The 19,640-nt window shown below is 38.6% G+C and overlaps 1 protein-coding gene across 1 annotated transcript in view; it reads left to right on the top strand.

Moving 5' to 3' along the window:
• LOC114652454 (uncharacterized) overlaps positions 1–19,308 on the top strand; it is a 49,376-nt gene extending 30,068 nt beyond the window's left edge. Inside the window, exon 2 of the mRNA XM_051928512.1 lies at positions 19,276–19,308. Within this exon, the coding sequence (XP_051784472.1) occupies positions 19,276–19,308 (33 nt within the window). The remainder of the gene's footprint in view (positions 1–19,275) is intronic.
• The last annotated feature ends 332 nt before the right edge of the window (positions 19,309–19,640 follow it).

The following is a 19,640-nucleotide window of genomic DNA, read 5'->3' as shown; positions in this document are numbered from 1 at the left end:
ATTACTACTTCTAAATTGATACTTTAAACTTGAAATTTACCTGTCAGAATTTCCTGCTTGCCACTGTGCCTTCAGATTATGGCTTCAGTTGCTGGCATTTTTCTTCAGGCCACCTCCAGAGCCAAAAAAAAACAAGAAACAAAGCAAAGTTAGACATTATTATTTGGTTAACACCTTTATTCAAGGTAACTTAGAACATCATCATACAGAGCTTGATGAATGTGTGCTGAAATCTACAGTGCAATACAGTAGACAGTTTGTTGTATTAAACTATATATATCTATATATATTTTTTCTTTATAAATCCAACGTCTCCCTGTCTGTCTGTCTGTATGTCTGTCCACTTTTTACAAGAGAACTACTTAACGGATTTAGATAATTTTTTTTCTATAATTTGCTTGAATATTTCGGTTGATTTTGCAACTTCTCTCTTCAGGCCAAGTATCATAGTTCGTTTGCAGGAGTGATTTATTCGTGTGAATCTGAGAGAGAGGCTGTGAGCCGAGGGCAGGGGTGTCAGGTGTGTGGAGCCCTCCTTATTCACGCGTCAGCCTCTGTTCGAGTTGGACTACCTGTCAGCACATGTTGGAACGTACCTTGCCTCCACTTAGCTAGCGATACCTGTTTGCTCAGCAGACATTATCATGTACAGATTATTAAGGAGTAACGTTTGATGTTTTTGAGAGATCAGAGTTACATGTGTTTTAGACAGTTTTCTTCACAGGACACTTCTGTCTCTGGGCAGAACTGTGGGGGACAGCTAGTACTAAATATCAGTGTGGACTGGCCAAAACTGAAGACCAAGTAAGGAGACAACTGAGGAAGTTACACACAGTAAAATTTGCCAGAACAGATGGAGTCAGTCCTCGAGTTTTGAAGGCCTGTGTCAACCAGTTTTGTGGTGTCCTCTGTCACCTGTTCAGTTTGTCCCTAAGGCTTCAGAAAGTGCCACTGCTGTGGAAAACATCCTGCATTTTTCCTGTTCCAAAGAAGGCAGGTGCCTCTTCACCTAATGACTACAGACCAGTGGCAGTTAGGCCTCACATCATGAAGACCTTTGAGAGACTAGCCCTGGACTATAACTTCAAAGAGGCGTAGTGTTCGAAATTCAACCAAGTTGAACTGTCTGGGAAAAGTAATTTGTCACCAGGAATGTCATCATTCGTCATGTTGCTTAATCAATAATGTTTCCACCAATGTCTCTGACTACAAAGACCTACAAAAAACATATTTTTTGCTTGACTAGATAACATTTAGAGGGGAAAGAAAGGTTATGTAGTTCTGTGGCTACTTTTTAGAAGTTATATTAAAAACAGGCACCTGTACAAGTTCTGTACTGTATAGGTTGATCATTATTTTTTGTTAATTCATTTGTAAAATTAGCATTATACTTGTATAATTTCCAAATGGAAGAAAGCAATGTAACCAGTTGCTTTACCACATTTATAACCCTACCAAATCAGATAACATTTTTGAGCCATCATTTGTGTGTGTGTGTGTGTTTTGGGGGTGTGGATTGCCAAAGTAGACTAGGTGTTTATGGGTGCACTTACATTCTCTTAGTTTGTTTGAGCTTACAAGCCCGCCACCCAGGAAGAAGCTCTGGTCTGGGGGTCATGTTTGAAAACACAGTTTGTGCGTCCATTGATCCAGTTGTGCTGAAATAGGATTAGATGTACCAAGGGGAGCCTATTGCACCCATTGGTCCAGAGGAAGACCAAAGAAGAATTTGGACCAGTATAAAGGCAAGGCTCATCCTCTCCCTTCTGACTTCTGTTAGTGTCACCAATGTAAAAGAGCTACAGTCTCTGCCACTCCATGCAGAGGCTATTCTGGATCCTTACAAAGGACTGAACAAAAGAAGACAGCATGCCACTTGGTCATCCAGGTCATATTAATATTACTTTATCGATACTCATTATACTACTTATAAATTGAACATATTATCAATAGTACATAAATAAATGTGTTACTTAACTCCTGCCTGTTTATTTACTCTGTCTGATTGCCTGAGGTTATAGATGTTAAAGGGAAGAGAGGAGGAAGTGCTGGACTACAGTACCTGACAGTGTGGTAAGTTTGTGGAATTTGAGGCATTCTGGAAAAGTCTACTAATAATGAGTATAAAAGGGAAAACAGGGTCACACAAGGACCCTAAGAAGACAAAATGCAGGCTTTATGTAGCGACTGAATGAATGGGTATAAGTTACAAACTATTGATTTAACTTAAATAATGTGTAAGTGTTGGGTTTGTGAGCTGGTGGTCGTAGATACAAAAACTGAATTCAATGAATATTCTTCTCAGTAGGCTTTCTTTATTGCAGCCATACTCTCTCTGTCCAAACGTACCAACCTTCAGTTCCTGTTCTTCCCTTTAATTTCTTCTTACTTCTCCTCATAACCAATTGCTTTACAGAGCACTAGCTGGAACCTTAGAACACTGAGTCTTCAAAAGTTTTAAAGAACATGGAAATATCTTCAACTTATACATTTCTAATTAAAAACTGTATAAATTATTTAAATGAAATTAACAGCTTACCTCTAACTAGAATATTATACATGTGTTATTCCGTTTTACCATAAAATATTACAATCTTAATATAAATCCTAATATTCTAAATGTTCAGAGAGCTGACATGGCGTCAATTTAACATATTCTCTGTGGCGACCCCTGCGTGTGGCTACAGTCGGCACAAAATGAAGCCTGTTTAAGAAGCAGGTAACAATTAATGACGATGTCATGGAGTTAGTAGATTACAAAGGACTGAATATGATTCTTTATTTACAATGGGCTTTGAGAAACACTCACAAATTAACAACCAATCTTAACATTTTATGATGCTTTTAGTATTACAGTGCTTTCAGGAATTGCACCCTAGAGCAGAATAATAGTTTTGAGTTCCATTTTTTTCTGCAATATTTTTTTTTACTAAAACATTTACTTTTTGATGAACACACATCAGGATCAGGTTAGCTTCTTCTTTGAATCTCATTGTTAATTGGCATCTTCTTAAGAGAATGAAATGCAGTTTAATGCTGTTTATTCAGTTGACAGTGAAACAAGCAATGAAGGGTCATGAATTTCACCATGTGAGTAAAATAAAATATAAGTATATGCTACATTATAAGCAACAATTCCCTTCTAATTAAAAATTAGAACAAAAAAGTCCAGCCACTGAAAACCATGACTGAGAACCACTGCCTTAGGGAAAGGAGCATGACTGACATTTCCATAACTTACCTAGAGTAGGCATATTTTTGATGTAATTTTCCAATTCTGTGAATTTTGACAACAGTGTATAGTCATTTTTTATTTTTGTGAGTTGAAACAGTAGGTCAGTGTGTTTTTGAGTTAGTGCAGTATACTTGAACTGCAGTTCACTATGACTCTCCTTCAATCCACTGAGGTTGTTGAACATGATGTTGTTATCAATAGACAAGTTGTAAAAAGTAGCATTTAGGTCATTCAGCTGTGCCTGCATTAAAGGTCCATTTTGCAAATCTTTGAGGGCAGTGAAATCTGTGGAATATAAAATGTGTTGTAAGTAATTACAGAAATTAATCTTTTGAAAAGGAATTGCTCTCATCATATTGTTTGAAGGTTATAAGGCAAATAAAAAACTGGAAACAATCTATAGGACACATTGGTTAAATCAGAGCAGCACTCTTCAAAATGACCTCTTGCACTCTCTGAAACTAAAAAACTGTTTTAGGAGCTGAAAGCCAAGAATCAATTCACTTTGTGGACCTGAAAGCTGAAATCCACTCTGCCAAGCTAAGCTGTGCCAATAACTAAACCCAGTCTGAGAAGACTGAGAAGCAGCCATTACTTCAGCATGTAAACTCTTGTGCCAGAAAGAGTAATGCATTTCCCTATGAAGTTGCAGAGGACATTGCAAAGAGCCTAATTGAGAATGCACAGCAAATTGTGATGAAAGGACCATGTCACAAGGAGCAGGAATGCACTCCAATGTCAGAAGAATCCTTGACTTGAACCCAGAACAGCAATAAAAGCAACAACTCCATACAACATCAAACATCATATTTAAAGCCATGGTATCATAGAACTGTTTATCTGCACCAAGGTAAATTAGAACTCTAAATAATTAGTACACAGGCAGCTTATTCTGTGCTTTATGTTTGCCTTTCCCATCTGTCTTGCATCCTGTCTACCCAGCCTTGAAGCCGTAATGGATGGAGCACAAGAATGGAGGTGTAACCAAGCCATGATGGTCCTCGGTTTCTGTCCTATGTACAAATAATGGATGGACGAGGGGCGAATGGGTATTTTGAACAGCTTGTCCCCCTGCAGGAGAGGTGGCAGTGATTTTCCAGCTGGAGTCCAGTCTGGATACCTACAGGGTTGCCTGGGAATTGTAGTACGGATGGGCGACCCTGTCAGGGCCCTTGGGTGCCACAGGTGATGCTGTGAAGAATGGAGTGCCTTATTTCGGGAAACTCCCATATTAGCTGGAAATGCTTTCGTCATGCAATGCTGTGACGCTGGAAGTGCTCCTGGGTCTGCCATAAAAGGAAGAACCTTGCCTCAAGCAGGGATCAGAGATGAGAGGACGCTGGATAACACTCACAGGGGAGACACAAAGGGAGACAGATGCTCTTTATTAGTTGTTGGTATTATGCTGGACTGATTTGTTACTATGACAAGGTGATGTTACCAAATAAATAACATGTTTAATTTCATCTTGCACTTGAGTTGTGTCTGGTGTTTGAGCTCTGGACACCCCCTAGTGGTTACAATTGATATAAGTTTAATGTCAGGAGACTACCTCCTACAATAGAGAAAGGTAAGAAAAATAAAATAGGAGCCTTTCTGAATTATTTATTTAATTACCAGCATCGTTAAACTCAAAACTGATGATTAATTAACCAAGTTAAAATTAATGTCAATTTCTACACCCCATGTACTGCAACACCATTTTAGATACGCCATGTCACCCAATGCCCTACACAATATGACTCTCCCCACACATCCGTTATACAAAATAGCAGAAGCCCAGATTCGAATAGACATCAAAAATCGTAGTGTAGTGATGTAATTGGAAAAAAAACTAATAATAATAAATGGGAAAACAAAATGATCACAAATTAGACAAAATGTTCTTAGAGTTAAAAAAAACTAATGAAGTTGAAGAATTTCTCTGCAATATACTGCTGGTTGGTTTCAGAAAAGCAGTGCCACAAATCATTTTCAGTGTTTTTTCTGTTTTCCAAGCACTTTTTTCTATCCCATAGTCTTATCTCATAGGCTCTGAGACAATTGTGTTATCATATTGTCACTTCTGTAGGGAACGCTGTCCTAAATGTGCAGGTGTTATCCTTCTTAGCGTTATATTTTTTCACGAAAAAACGTTTATTTTGGCTTGAAAAAATTACATATTATTAAATCTCATCTTTCTACTGCAAAACACTAAAAGTATAAAGTCAGAAATGTAGAAAGTATAATAATGAAACAAATCATAATAGTAATGAATAATAATACTATAAATTTAAATAATGCTAATACAGTACATACTGTTAAATTGTGTCATTTGTGTGGTATATCTTGAAGCACTGTGAAATACACAATTCAACGTCACAGTTAGGACATTAGTAATGTGATTCCTTGTGGATTTTCTTTCCAGACTGATATGCTTTTGAACAGCATACTGCACAAGTAAGATTGACACAAGTGTCGCTTTTGGATTGATCAGAACCACGTTCAATTTCACCGTCTGTCTCAATTCCACTACATGAAGACAGATTCACTTCGTCATTATTGCTCGTATCACTGTCAAGAGCGTGCAGCAAATGGGCTGATGAAAAACGTTTCTTACAAGACACCATTATGAGGCTAGGAAATGACGTGTCTGCCCCATTGCCTGGGTAACACTCGGCCTGTCGTTTACACAAGACACGCCAATACCATTTCCAGACCAATGCTCAGCACTAACGCTGTTGCCACTTTTACAGCCCGAGTAATCCTCGGGTCTAACGCTTATGTGAAATGCATCTGTACAGTTGCCCAAGTGATGTTCAGGACTAACGCTTTTCACACTGTTTTTACAGCTTGAGTGACGCTCAGGTATAAAATTAAGGAGGTTAATGGGCATGTGGTGTAGTGCACTGGCAAGTTACATTACAGTAGCTATTATTTTCCTGGAAAAAAGAGGCTGGATAATGAAGGATGAGATTAGATTTTGTATTTATTGAGGAATACCAGACACCCTCCTAGAGAAGTCTTTCTTCTTTGTCTAATTAGACTTTTCAAAACAAACTTATGTAATACTATAGAATGGCCAGGAGGGGGTGGGCGGCCAGTTGAATGAGTTGCATAGAATACTTGTATGTTATAACTCACCAATGTCTAGTGCTGTACATGGAGGGACACCAAAAGAATTTATCGTATTTATTAAAGAACAAAATAAAATACAAAGATAAAATATTATATGCAAATGATATATAACACTTTAGCTTGTTCCTTACTTTAACTATTAGCTTCTATAAAGCAGTTAAAATATAAGTAAGAAAGAAAACAATTTTCTTACATGAATTCAGCAGTGAGGACTCAGATCCATATCTATCTTCAAGATGAACTCTTGAGATTTTATTTAGAACTTTTTGTTCAAAAGCACCCAGAAGCTTCTACTTCTTACTTAACTTTCGTCACACCTAGAATGATCCCTGCTGAGATGGTGTAACACTTCAATTGACATAGACAGTTTCTTTTATGTCTAATAACCCCTAACACATATGATTAAAATATTATTTTTTTAATTGGTAATATTGCCTTATTTCTAGTACTATATTCACTTCGATTTGTCATAAACATCATACTTCAAATTCTCGGAAAAACATTATGACTAAACAATCAGTTAATTACCTTAAAGAGCTATAGTTCAATGGTTTGCAGTTCAGAGCATAATACTTAAATAATAAAACCACAAAGTTCAGAAGTGCAGGTTTTTTTGTGCAGCACTTCAAAGCTGAATTGTTTTTTGTGGTTTTAACTGTGCATTCAGCGCACTGCCTAATTTTCAAATGTACTAATTAAAAGCATTTTGTTATTGAGAAAAGCTCACAACAAAAATTGATTTTCTCTAAAACAATCTATTGTAGTTAGCGAATGGAACAGAAAATTCTTTGTGAGATAACTCGGCTGGGTCTATCAAGTTAGATCTTACACAATTTGTTGTAATTGAATGTCAGAGTTCCCATTTGAACTTTGAAGTGGTGATACACTAATTGTTGAGAGATATTCAGATGGTTGTGGTTCTATATATGAAAATTATTTTTGTGAAAAATTAATGTTATCCAGAATATTGCTAATAGGAAAAAAAGTACCTGAAAGTGTGATAATCTGTTCTGCTATGCCAATTAGATTTTCCATTCTTATTTTAGATTCCCACTTTCGTCTACTAACCCACGGACATGCTTGTACTTGATGATATACCCCTGAGGACACTTTATGAGATTACTCGTAGGTGGCATCTATCTATAGATAGATATAGTTAACTCGTATTTAGCAGCCAATGTGTAAATAAATATTTTTGTGATGCTAGCTAGTGCAAAAATTACCTTAGGAAGACAAGGACTTTGTATGGCTCTTGACTTTGACTTTTGCTTTACATATTTGCTTTGATATTCTTATTTGTTTCTTTCTTTTAGCTTTGACCTTAGTAAGTTTTGACCACAACTTTAACTGTTTCATCTTCTGTTCAATTTTTAACATTTTCTCTACACTCTGGTAGTACATAGTAAGAAATACAATATTAGGAGAGCAGTTGAGCAATAAAGATACTTACAGAAAACAGCCAAGGCAATGGCAGCAGGCAGTAAAAGAAACCAAGAAGACACCAGTAGTAGCTTGAGTATCCAGACATTTTTACCCTCAGGTGATGGAGCTGTCAAGAGTCAAGAACAGATCTGAGTTCAAAAAGTAGTCAGTACTCTTTGCTGAAGGCTACCTATCTTTTACAGTGATATAACATATTATAGTTTCAGATCTCCTTAATGCAATTGAAGGTCATGGAGGGCCAGAGTGTGTCCCACAGCAGCAAGTATGTGATAGAAACTGGTCAAGGATAGGGTGCCAATTCATCACAGGTCTAATATGGAATCACTAAATAATCTAACATGTATGTGTTCAGGAATGTAGGAGGAAAAATGGCGTACTCAGAAAAAAACCCAAACAGACATGGGGAGAATGTGTAGATCCCACACACAGGCCACTAGGCCCTCAATTCAAACCAAGCCACTACACCAGTAACCCTCTTAGGCTTTTCTGTGTTTGACGAAAAGAACCAGATAAGAAAACCTTGGTAAACATAGACTAAGATTATGATAGAAATACTGAAAATTAAGAAGGTGTAAGAAAAGGCATTATATTGCGCCCGACCCGACACAGATTGACACAGAGGGGAGGGTAAAACAAATAAACTATTTATTTTTCTTCAGCTGGAGGGCACGTCTTCCCCGTAATCCCTCCAGCCACAACACAGTCCCAAGTACAGTACTTAAGCGCCACTACAAAATCACTCCTTCTTCCACCACTCCTTCGCAAGCTTGGTCCTCCTCCTCCCGACTCTGGCCGCTGAGTGGTGGTCGCTGGCTCCCTTTATTAGGTACCCAGAAGTGCTCCAGGTGCTTGATTGCCGACATGCAGCTGCACTTCAGGGTGTGACAAGACCAATGCCCAAAAGAGGCCAGCAGCTCCTGCTGCAGCACCCTCTGCCAGCACCTGCGGAACCCAACAGGGCTGCACCGAACTCCAACCCCCATGAAGCTCTGGGGGAGTCCGAGGCACTGCTGCAACACAGGGAGGCTGCCATCTAGCATCCAGGGGGAGATACTGGGTTTCCCACCCTTGTCCCCCTGGTATATGTGGTGAAGGGGCATCCCGCCCAGGCATGGGCCCTGGCCATCCGTCACAAAGGTTATAGTTTAGGTAGTCCTACTGGCCCTCAAATCCAACATTCTAAGTTTGGAACCTACATCTGGATATGTTCCATGTTGACTTTGCACATTTTCCCTTGTGTAGTTGTGTATTTCTTCCACCACTCACTCCAAATCTCCTACTGCATACCCAAAGATGTAGTGGTTAGGTTGGTGAGAGACTCCAAAATCGTGAGTAACAGTATGTATGAGGAGACCCTGAGTGAATTGGCATGTAATATGGTATGGTATGGTATGACATGGCAATAAGGTCATGGTGGAAAAGATAACATACAGTGAATTTTGACAATTTCAAACTATGGTATGATCTGGTCAGAAGAAAACATGACTCCCTGTCTTCTAATGTATGCGGACTATTTAGCTACATCTGAGAGTCCCACGGTCAAGAAATGACCACAATCATCTTCAGCCTGCTTTCCCAGAAATTGTCTCAGCAGTGAAGGTTGGCTTGCCTTTTTCTCCCTTTTTCAGGGTCACAGTAGCAATGTAAGCTTTTCAAATCAAAGCTGTCAAGTTGCCATCCGCTTAAGGCAAATCGATATGATACAGGCCTGTGTTGTATTTCCATATCTATCTATCTATCTATCTATCTATCTATCTATCTATCTATCTATCTATCTATCTATCTATCTATCTATCTATCTATCTATCTATCTGAACATTTCCATGGGGTGAATACTTTTTACAGGGACTGTATTTCCACACAATTGAATGATGAAAAGATACTCTCCGTAATGAGGCCATTAATAAAACAGAAAGTCAAAAATGAAGGCAGGATCATTTTCACAAAGTGGACAAAATGCAGAAACTTGTTGATAAAGTAGTTCAGGAAATATGAAAATATGAGGAAGTGAGTAGGAGAAATGAGTAGTTAATTGGAGTTCACACATTTTTCAATAAGTTTCCTATGGGTGGATACACTTTATAAACATTTGTATATTAAGTTGATTGGTGGCTATGCATCGTCCCAGTATCATCAACAATGAATGTTGTCACACACGTATGCATGGGAGGCAGCTAAAGGGCCTGAATGAGGGTATTTCCACGCCAGACCAGGGGGTGGCAGAGTGTACTGACCCTTCCTCTCTTTACACTGCAGACCGATTGCGGGAAATTCCGTCTGGTCCTGATGACCTCACTTCTGGTTCCAGGTTTAATGACATCATTTCTGGTTACGGCCCTGACAGTGGCACTTCCAGTTCTGGCCCTAATGATGCCACTTCTGGTTCCAGTTCTGATAACGTCACTTCCTATCCTCTGCTTTAATACCGACATCTTTGCCTCATCAAGACAGTTCTGTTTTGAACTTGACTCTGTACACAAATGTACTCTCAATTCAACTCTTCTACAGCCAGGAATAATTATATGGGTGGCTGCCCCAAATCTTTTCGTGACTCCTTTGTCTCATCTTTGACAGTGTGTACTCCATGTGTTAGTGTGTCCTAAAGTGGACTGGGTTTGGATAGGATAGCAGGCTGCTTGCTGCTTGTGCTGATCAACACATTTACAAAACAAAAGACATTGATGGAGAGGTGTAAAGGGATTTAAGGTGGGCTGGGATTACTTGCTTTTTTGTAGGCTTCAGGGATTCTAGTGTTAACTGGGCATTTTGGAGGGTCAACAAGATGATTAAAACAAAGAAAGCTAAATATCAACATAAATGTGTCTCGGTTAAGCCAACTTAATCCACTCCGAACAGACGTTTTCTTAATTAGTCACATTGCAGAGACAGATACTTTATTGATGATTTTGAAGTGTTATAAAGACCCAAAGAAATGAATGTTAAGGTCTTGTTACATAGTAGTAAATGAGCAATAAATGCAATTTTACAGTACCTAAACTAAAGTGTTACCTAAATTACTAACTGGCCAGCAATGATATTGAAATAATCAATAAGAGCTAACTGGCAAGTGTAAGGGTATAAAAGAGCAGCTACTCAATGAAGACTTTCCTATGGGCAAATGGAGGACATCCATGGCTGTTCATGTCTAGTACCATGCCACCAACTCCTCTGAAAATTGACATGCAGTTATAGAATACCCCAATGAAATATCATAAAACATTTGTAATGTACGAACCCGCTATATCCTAACTACAGGGTCACGGGGGTCTGCTGGAGCCAATCCCAGCCAACATAGGGCGCAAGGCAGGAAACAAACCCTGAGCAGGGTGCCAGCCCACTGCAGTGCACACACACACACACACACGCACACACACACACACACACACCAAGCACACACTAGGGACAATTTAGAATCGCCAATGCACCTAACCTGCATGTCTTTGGACTGTGGGAGGAAACCAGAGCACCAGGTGGAAACCCACACAAACACGGGGAGAACATGGAAACTCCACGCAGGGCGGACCCGGGAAGCGAATCGGGGTCTCCTAACTGCGAGGCAGCAGCGCTACCACAGGTGCTGCCCCCTTGAAATCATATAAAATGCAAATTAAAATAACGATTATTTCATAAAAAGTAGGTGCTAGGTTAAATGGTATTACTATCCATATGCAGGATGTGGTTGACTGAAAACCAAATAGTCAAAAGAGAAAAAGGAGAAGAATCGAGTGAGGTCAGCAGGTGATGGAAAGTGTGGAAAGTGAATCCGGGAGGTGTCGCCTCTATGAGAGACGTAAATTTGTTTGGTTTTTGCCATGTCCCTGTTAAACATGGAAGTCCAGCACTTCTCTAGTACCAGGACTTCATACTGCACTTCATACAGGGACATGCAGTCTCACCTGTCATCATGAAAAGTAAAAAAAAAAACTAATAATGATAACATAAAATAAATGTGTCCACTGGTCTGTGCTATAAATTTGTTTTCTGCGTGATTCCAATAATTTTGATCATTTTTATAATCAAAATTGCTAAATTTCCTGATCAAATACAGGTGAGAAATGCGAGGTGCAGCAGCGACGAGCCTCACCTCACCTCGGACTGCGCTCTCCCTCACACACTGGGCTGATGCATATAATTGGCGCGTGCCTGTTGCTGTCTCTCTGTATGTCGCCAATATAATGTCTGCAGACACGTTTATTATACACCCTGACTTTCCACAGTCTGGCTAATACGTTTAATGTATGTGTGTGACATATTTAGTCTTGCTGATCGGACATAAAACCGCAGTGTGAAGGCACACAGTGAGGCAGACAATACCGAGCCGCCCTGAAGGAGGGGGTGCATGTGAGTCCAACAGGTGCTCGTTGCTGCTGTTCTTCTACGCAGAGGTGCCAATAAGTTAGCGAGATCAGAAAGTCAAGTGCACTGCAGTACTCCGTTTATTTTTATTTTTTGTTCCTACTGACTGCCAAAATGGAAGATTAAGACTTTTAAAACTAAAGGAAAATTAGGAGGACTTTTATATGAAAGTGACGGAGATTTTTATGGAGAAGGATAGGCACATGGACTTCATTTACAAATAAAGGTAAGACCATAAACGGTTTTCAATTTTATAAAAAAATGGGATCAGTCTAAGAAAAAAATAATCCAATATTTAAAAACTAGATTTTGACCTTAAATAAAATATTCTTTTGTTTGTCTTGTTATCCTTTTGTTGAACAGTCTGTATTAAAACTGACTAAAGCATCAGAGTTAAAAGCTTTTAAAAACAACTAAATATTTTAATTAAGGTCAAATTTGAAATTAGTTTTTTGTACATCACTCTATACTTTCATTTGTATTGAATGAGTGTGTGGAATTGCAAAGGCAAATTTAAAACACATGGAGGGTGCAGAGCAAATGCGCTCTCTCTGCTCTCTCTCACCGCTATAAATGTAACATTCTTTCTTAGCCAGATATGCGCCTTACCTGTGTGTGTATAAAGAATGCAGATGAGATATGAAACATAACCAGTAGTCAATATGCATGCTGCCAGTTGAATAGTGAATAAGCTACTCTTTGGGTTCATATATTTGCAACTCTGACTCTGAAGGAGTCAGCGCCTCACTAGCCAGAACCAGAACGTCACCTCATGCCACTGCCTTCAGGACTGGCAGCATAAATCATCAACATACTACTGGTGCCAGTGGCCGAGGAACTTGTCTGTGCACCTGCATTACAGGCACTCGTCAAGCGAATATTTTCACTGTGTGGCTATCTGTGCAATGGACGTCGTTGCAACATGAACAAATCTCTCGAAATGTGTGCTCGTTTAAAGCTTAACAGCAATGTGGTTACACAGACTGGTTTCTTGGGTTGAAACATTTGATCTTGTTGACTGTACTCATTAGGCCACTTCATCTGTTTGATCATTAGGGTTAGGGATAGGGTTGGGGCTTAGTGAAGCGGTGTTTAACGGCATTATGACATGTGAGTGTATTTTGTTGAATGAAACATAACTTGTATTGAAATATGTGTAGGCCAGCATTTGTGGTCTTGCAACAGAAAAAAAACTATAATCGCATTAATATTATTTAAAAATGGCAGAACTAAATAAAATAAAAACTAAAATTTTAAACACAGAATTAAATAAAAAAAAAAATTTGACTTTACTAAAAACTAGAATGAAATAAAAATAAAAATTAATTTTATAAAATAAAATAAAAACTAAAACTACAATTAATATCAGAACTGAAATATCACTGCTGTGAACCACCTTTTCTTCCTCATCCCAAAGAAATAATATCAGTTTAAATCTGGGAAGCGTGCAGACCGCTACGGGAAATGGAAGTCACTGTCATATTTCTGGAGCTAGCTTGAGATTATACATGCTATGGCACTTTATCATACTACTGAAAAGGATAAATTATGATCTAAAAGGCTACAACTAGTATGCAGCAGTGCTTAAGCCTGGATTATACGTGACGTGTCAACACTGTTCATGTAGGCTACAAGGCAAAAATGATATCAGACATGTAGACATGCTCCCTTACATGGATCGAGCATGATACGCACAGAATTTTTCATGACTATGTAGTGCCGTGTATCCCAAATGACGACTTTCAAGGAGAGGCTGTTGGCAGAAGCGAGGCATAATAGGACAGAAAAGATCATCAAAGCACAAGTAAGACATGCAAAAATATTTGAAGTGCATCTCTTCATCAAGCATCCTCCCTTCGCTGCTTTTGCTTAACACTAACACGCCGTCTCCTTTTTTCCTCTTAAAGCCAGTAATAACAGGCAAAACTCTTCTTCCATCAGCAGAGTCTTATCGAGTGCAGCCATCTTTCGCTGAACAATCATGTTAATCATTCACTTCTTCTGCTTTGAAGCTGTTAGGCATTCAACACTGATGAAACACTGATGCCTCCTGACTAAGAGAACAGCAAAACTCCAAATGAATTAGAACGTTAGAGCAATCTTGAGGAGAACAGGCCATTCAGCCCAACAAAACTCGCCAGTCCTATCCACTTATTTAGGCCAACACAAGCATGAATGCGTTTTATTCGCTGACAGCGTGAATGCCTATTGTCATGGTTTATGTACAAGCTCAACGCAGTAAATATGAATAGGGCTTCTGGTATGCTATTGAATTCAAAGGATGTTCAGATGGTATTATGAGGCCTAATGGTTGCCAAGAAGACATTCCTCATGTGATTGCGGTGTAGTTGCATCATCAGCATTTGTCCATAAAGATAAATGATAAATTCATGCATTCATACAGTTCACACTGAATTCTGAGCCAACCATGTTTCATAGCGTGGGAAAAGTCATGAGACCTGAGTGACTTTTTTCAATTTTCATTTATTCAATTTTGATGACAGCAAGTTCAGTGTAGCCTCATTCTTCTGATGCCATTTCACTTCAAAGACTCTTACATTTGGAGATGTCCCTCTGAACAGCACTTTTGTAAAATTTTGTTATTTGAGTACTTAGGGCCAATATGTCGACTCTGCTCAGACCTGTCTCTTTAACAAGGTGTTTTCACCAACAGAACTACCTACTGGATGTTTTTGTTTATCACCTCTTTTAAAGTATAAAGACCATTCATTTAGGACTTTGTAGAAGCCCTTTTTGACAGAAATCACAGCTTAGAGTAATTTTGGGGACTTTCGACAAGCTTTGCACACCTGGATTTGGGCAGATGTTCCCATTCTTCCTGGCAGATCCTCTGTTAGACTGGGTGTTAAACATGTGCAAACTGCCATCTTCAGGTGCCTCCACAGTTGTTCTATGGGGTTTAAGTCTGGAATTTGGCAGGGCCACTCCAGGACAGTCAGAGACTTGTACCAAAGACTCTCCAGCATTGTCCTGGCGGTGTGCTGTTGGTCGCTGTTATATTTAAGGGTTAACCATCACTCCAGTCTGTAGCTGGAAGCACTCTAGAGCAGTTTTTTCTTCTAAGGCCTTTCTATATTTGGCTACATTTATCTTTCCCTCAATACTGACCAGTCTCTCTGCCCCTGCCACTATGAAGCATGATGTTGCCACCACCATTCTTCACCTTAGGAATAGTGTTAAGCAGGTGACGTGTAGTGCCAGATCTTCACCAGACATACTACTTGAATTTCTGCCCAAAGAATTCAATCATTGTCTCATCAGACCACAGATTATTTTTCCACAAATTCCTTTAAATGATGATTGTCAAACTCCAAATGGGCTGTCATATACCTTTTACTCAAGAGTGCTGATAAGATAGTTAGTCTTCCAACAGGTTCGCCCATCTTAGTAAAGGACTTCTGATGCTGTATTAGAGTGACCATTGGGTTGTTGGTCACCTCCCTGACCAAGTCCTTGATTACCTGGTTTCGCTGCTTGGCTGCATGGGCAACTCTTGAAAGAATCCTGGGGGTCCCAAACTTTTTCCATTTCACAATTATTAAGGCTGTTGTGCTCCTGGGAACCCTCACATCTTTAGGAAATATTTTTATACCTTTGTCTTGATCTATGCATCACCACAATTTGATCAGTGAGGTCTGCACAGAGCTCTTTGGACTTCATTGCTTGGTTTTTGATCTGACATGCTGTATGAATTGTGGACCTTCTATATATAGGCCTCTGCCTTTCGCAATGATGTCCAGTTTGCCACAGTCGGACTCCAATCAAGGAGAATTCAAGCAAACAGCAAAGTGCCACAGCAAACGGTCTGAATACTTCTATAAAGGAGAGATTTCAGTTTTTGATTTTTAATAAATTTGTAAATCTTTCCAAAAACATGTTTTCACTTTGTCATTAGGGGTTATTGAATATAGAATAATGCGCAAAAATGGAAAATGTATCCATTTCAATTTTAATTTACAACACAATAAAATGAGCAGAAAGTGATGGGAATGCTTTCTGAGTCCACTGTACATGTTTAACTAATTTAATTTTTTGATTGATTTCCTTTGCAGAGTCAAACATTATTTTTAACATCTGTCTGCTCTTCTTAAACCACCTCATCATGCATAACCGCAAAGGCTAACAAACAGATAGGTGAGCAAGAATGAAACAAGGCAAAGGCAGAGAAAACATGTATAAATATCTTTTTTTGTCTTTCCTGTGTGAAGGTAAGTGGTAAGTTCTGTTATTTATTTATTGTGAGACAGTGAGTGGAATGCATTTATACACTGACTTAGGGACACAGGGACAGACCCATTGACATGCTAGCTTTTCACTCCTTAACTTTACTTATCTGTCCTTCCACACAGACCTCCAGCTTTTCTCTCATCTCTTTTAACTTATTGCTCTCTCCTACCTTTCATGTTTGGACACCAAACCAATCCAGATTTAAACAAAAGCTGTAATCAGGTGACTCACAACTCCAAGACCCTATCTGCTCAGCAGTCATTAATAGCCAGCAGAGATTCACTTTGGAATTGACAGATGTCAGGAATGTATCATTAATTTGTTCATACATTCTACTTTGAGTCCACCTATTAATCCATGTAGTCAGTAAGCAATGGGCACAAGGCAGGAACAAAACAAATCATTGATATATATAACATGTTTAATAGTATGGTGTATTATTTCTCTGCATTACTTTTGTCAAATGAATAAAGACTTGAGTCAACCTTAACTGCAGCATTAAAAAGTCTACCTTTTTTTGTGATTGTGTATTTGTTAACCCTTACAGAAACTCAAATATCAAATTAGTTAGAATTCATAAACCCTTACAGAAACTCAAATATCAAATTAGTTAGAATTCATATTTGTGAATAAAGGAAAAAAAATTTTTTCACAGGTTTTAAGTTTCCATTCTTAGCTTGAAAGATTACTGAAAAGTTAGTCATTATAAAAGATAAATATTGATTAAAGAAACCTGAAGTAACAATATCTGTGAAAGGTTCAGCCTTATTAAAGATAAATACGTTCTGAGATTTTTCAGATAGGGCGGCACGGTGGCGCAGTGGGTAGCGCTGCTGCCTTGCAGTTGGGTGATCTGGGGACCTGGGTTCACTTCCCGGGTCCTCCCTGCGTGGAGTTTGCATGTTCTCCCCGTGTCTGCGTGGGTTTCCTCCCACAGTCCAAAGACATGCCGGTTAGGTGGATTGGCGATTCTAAATTGGCCTTAGTGTGTGCTTGGTATGTGGGTGTGTTTGTGTGTGTCCTGCGGTGGGTTGGCACCCTGCCCAGGATTGTTTCCTGCCTTGTGCCCTGTGTTGGCTGGGATTGGCTCCAGCAGACCCCCGTGACCCTGTGTTCGGATTCAGCGGGTTGGAAAATGGATGGATGGATGGATTTTTCAGATAAGGCACAGTGGCTATACATAATAATAATGGCACCAGAGAATGGCATGGTTTTACATGTTGATTAGCACAATTAAGTAAGAGTTTAACTGGACTCTACTCACATAACAATAATCCACCTTAATAAAAGGACAAGTGTCTGTGTGTCTGTCCAGTTGCTATGTTCCTGTCATTCCAACAGATGGCACATCACAAGCATTTGTAGTAATGCATTTTATTGCTAAAGACATTTGTGAGGTGCCATCTGTTGGAATGAAAAATGCAACATATTTTATTACTACAAGCATTACAAAATGATAGCTAGAGACATCATAAACTTACCGTATATACTCGCGGATAAGTTCTCTCGCAGATAAGTCGGGACTTGATTTTATCATATAATTTCTGGTATTTTATAATGTCGGTCGTATAAGTCGAATGTGGAAAACTCCCGCTATTGGTCCAAAAAATTATGATATGCTAACGCCCATCTGAGAAAGTATCCATGGAGCACACTGCCTTTTTTTTCTAAGTGTGTGCGGCAATGTGCTGTATCAGCATGTGCTCCTAACCTCTCTCTCTCTATTGTGCCTACGTGACCACACGGTAATACCCAAACTATTCCGAAGTGACATTTGAACTGATTTGTGCTTTTTGTATTTCACACCCTCATACACCTTTATCGTAAGAGCATTCCTTCTCTACGGTGGAGTGTTTGAAAATATGAAGCTGGTTTTAAATTAAACGCTGTTGAAGTAGCGAAAGAAATTAGTAACTGCACTGCTGCAACAAAATTCAATGTGTCTGAGAAACTGATACAAGATTTTTCAGGTTTCAAGCCCCGACTTATACATTAGTATATATGGTACATATGCCCTATAACTCAACAAACCAATACAGATCAACACCTATCATAAAGTCTAAATACAGTACAAAAACACAACTTGAGAAGGTATATACTGTAGAATAATAATTAGTAAATCAGTTGTCCAACCTTACAGAGGCTTCTGTCGTACCCTTAAATGACCTATCTAGATGCCCAAAAATCCTTGTTATGGCACATGGGTTCAGGAGTTAGTTAAAGTTTCATTAGGGCACCTTTGACCTTTGAGTGTTCAGAGATCTATGTACAGTATATATGCAACAAAATGAATACTTTCACCTCTCAATAAAAAATGGTCAATTCTAGGTGTATGCAGAACTAATTATCGTCATATTCTGCCACACACTGTTGATACATGATGCAGAAATCTGACCATCTCCTGCCTTAATGAATTACTTTTCAAAGTTGCTGTTTTGGTTAAACTTATAAAAATAAAAGTCTCTTGTAACCAAATATCAATTTCACTATATTTACATCATGAATACAGTCTATGGAGTAAATCTAGCAAAACAAAGATATAGCAATATATTTTTTAAAATATACTTTAAATGTATTTCATTTTGTAAGGGACTTGTTGAAAAATTTGCCTGGTCCTATGATTAAACGAAGCAGACTATAACAACCCCAGTTATAATGAACAATTTCTATGTCAGTAATTCTTGAATATAGGTTAGACTGTTTTTGAAGGATATGGAGATACGTACTGGATCAAATAGGACAACGAAGGAAAAACAATTAAACTTGTTTGAAGAAGATAGGTTGACATTTTTGGAAGTTATCATTGTATACAGGTCTCGGCATTCAAGGCATATATCTCAGAAATCACTAGTTCTAAAATGTTATATCTTTGCTAGGATATAGTCATCCAGGAGCTCTACACAACATAATGAAAATTGTAATTTTATGAAGTGAAAATCAATTTTCGATTTTTCACAGATGCACATACAGACACAATGCTAAAATAAACTTTTCTCGACATTTTGAACATCATATAATCAGAATGTGAACGTAATAGTAAATTTTTTTAAACCAATCATCAATCAGTTACAAGTAAAAAGCATCAGAATTTCTTGCCTGGTTAGTATATTTCCTCAAATTCAGACTCTTTCAAAAAAGCCTGCTTTAACACATGACCCTGTTCTGTTATTCCAAAAAGTCTGCAAGCCTCATGGATGGCGTTGTCATCCATTAACAATTCATTCTGGTAGAGCACTACTGT

This window comes from Erpetoichthys calabaricus, chromosome 5 (assembly GCF_900747795.2).
Source record: "Erpetoichthys calabaricus chromosome 5, fErpCal1.3, whole genome shotgun sequence".
NCBI classification, from domain to species: domain Eukaryota; kingdom Metazoa; phylum Chordata; class Cladistia; order Polypteriformes; family Polypteridae; genus Erpetoichthys; species Erpetoichthys calabaricus.
The sequence above is the reverse complement of the archived record's forward strand: the minus strand, read 5'-3'. Positions and strand labels throughout refer to the sequence as shown.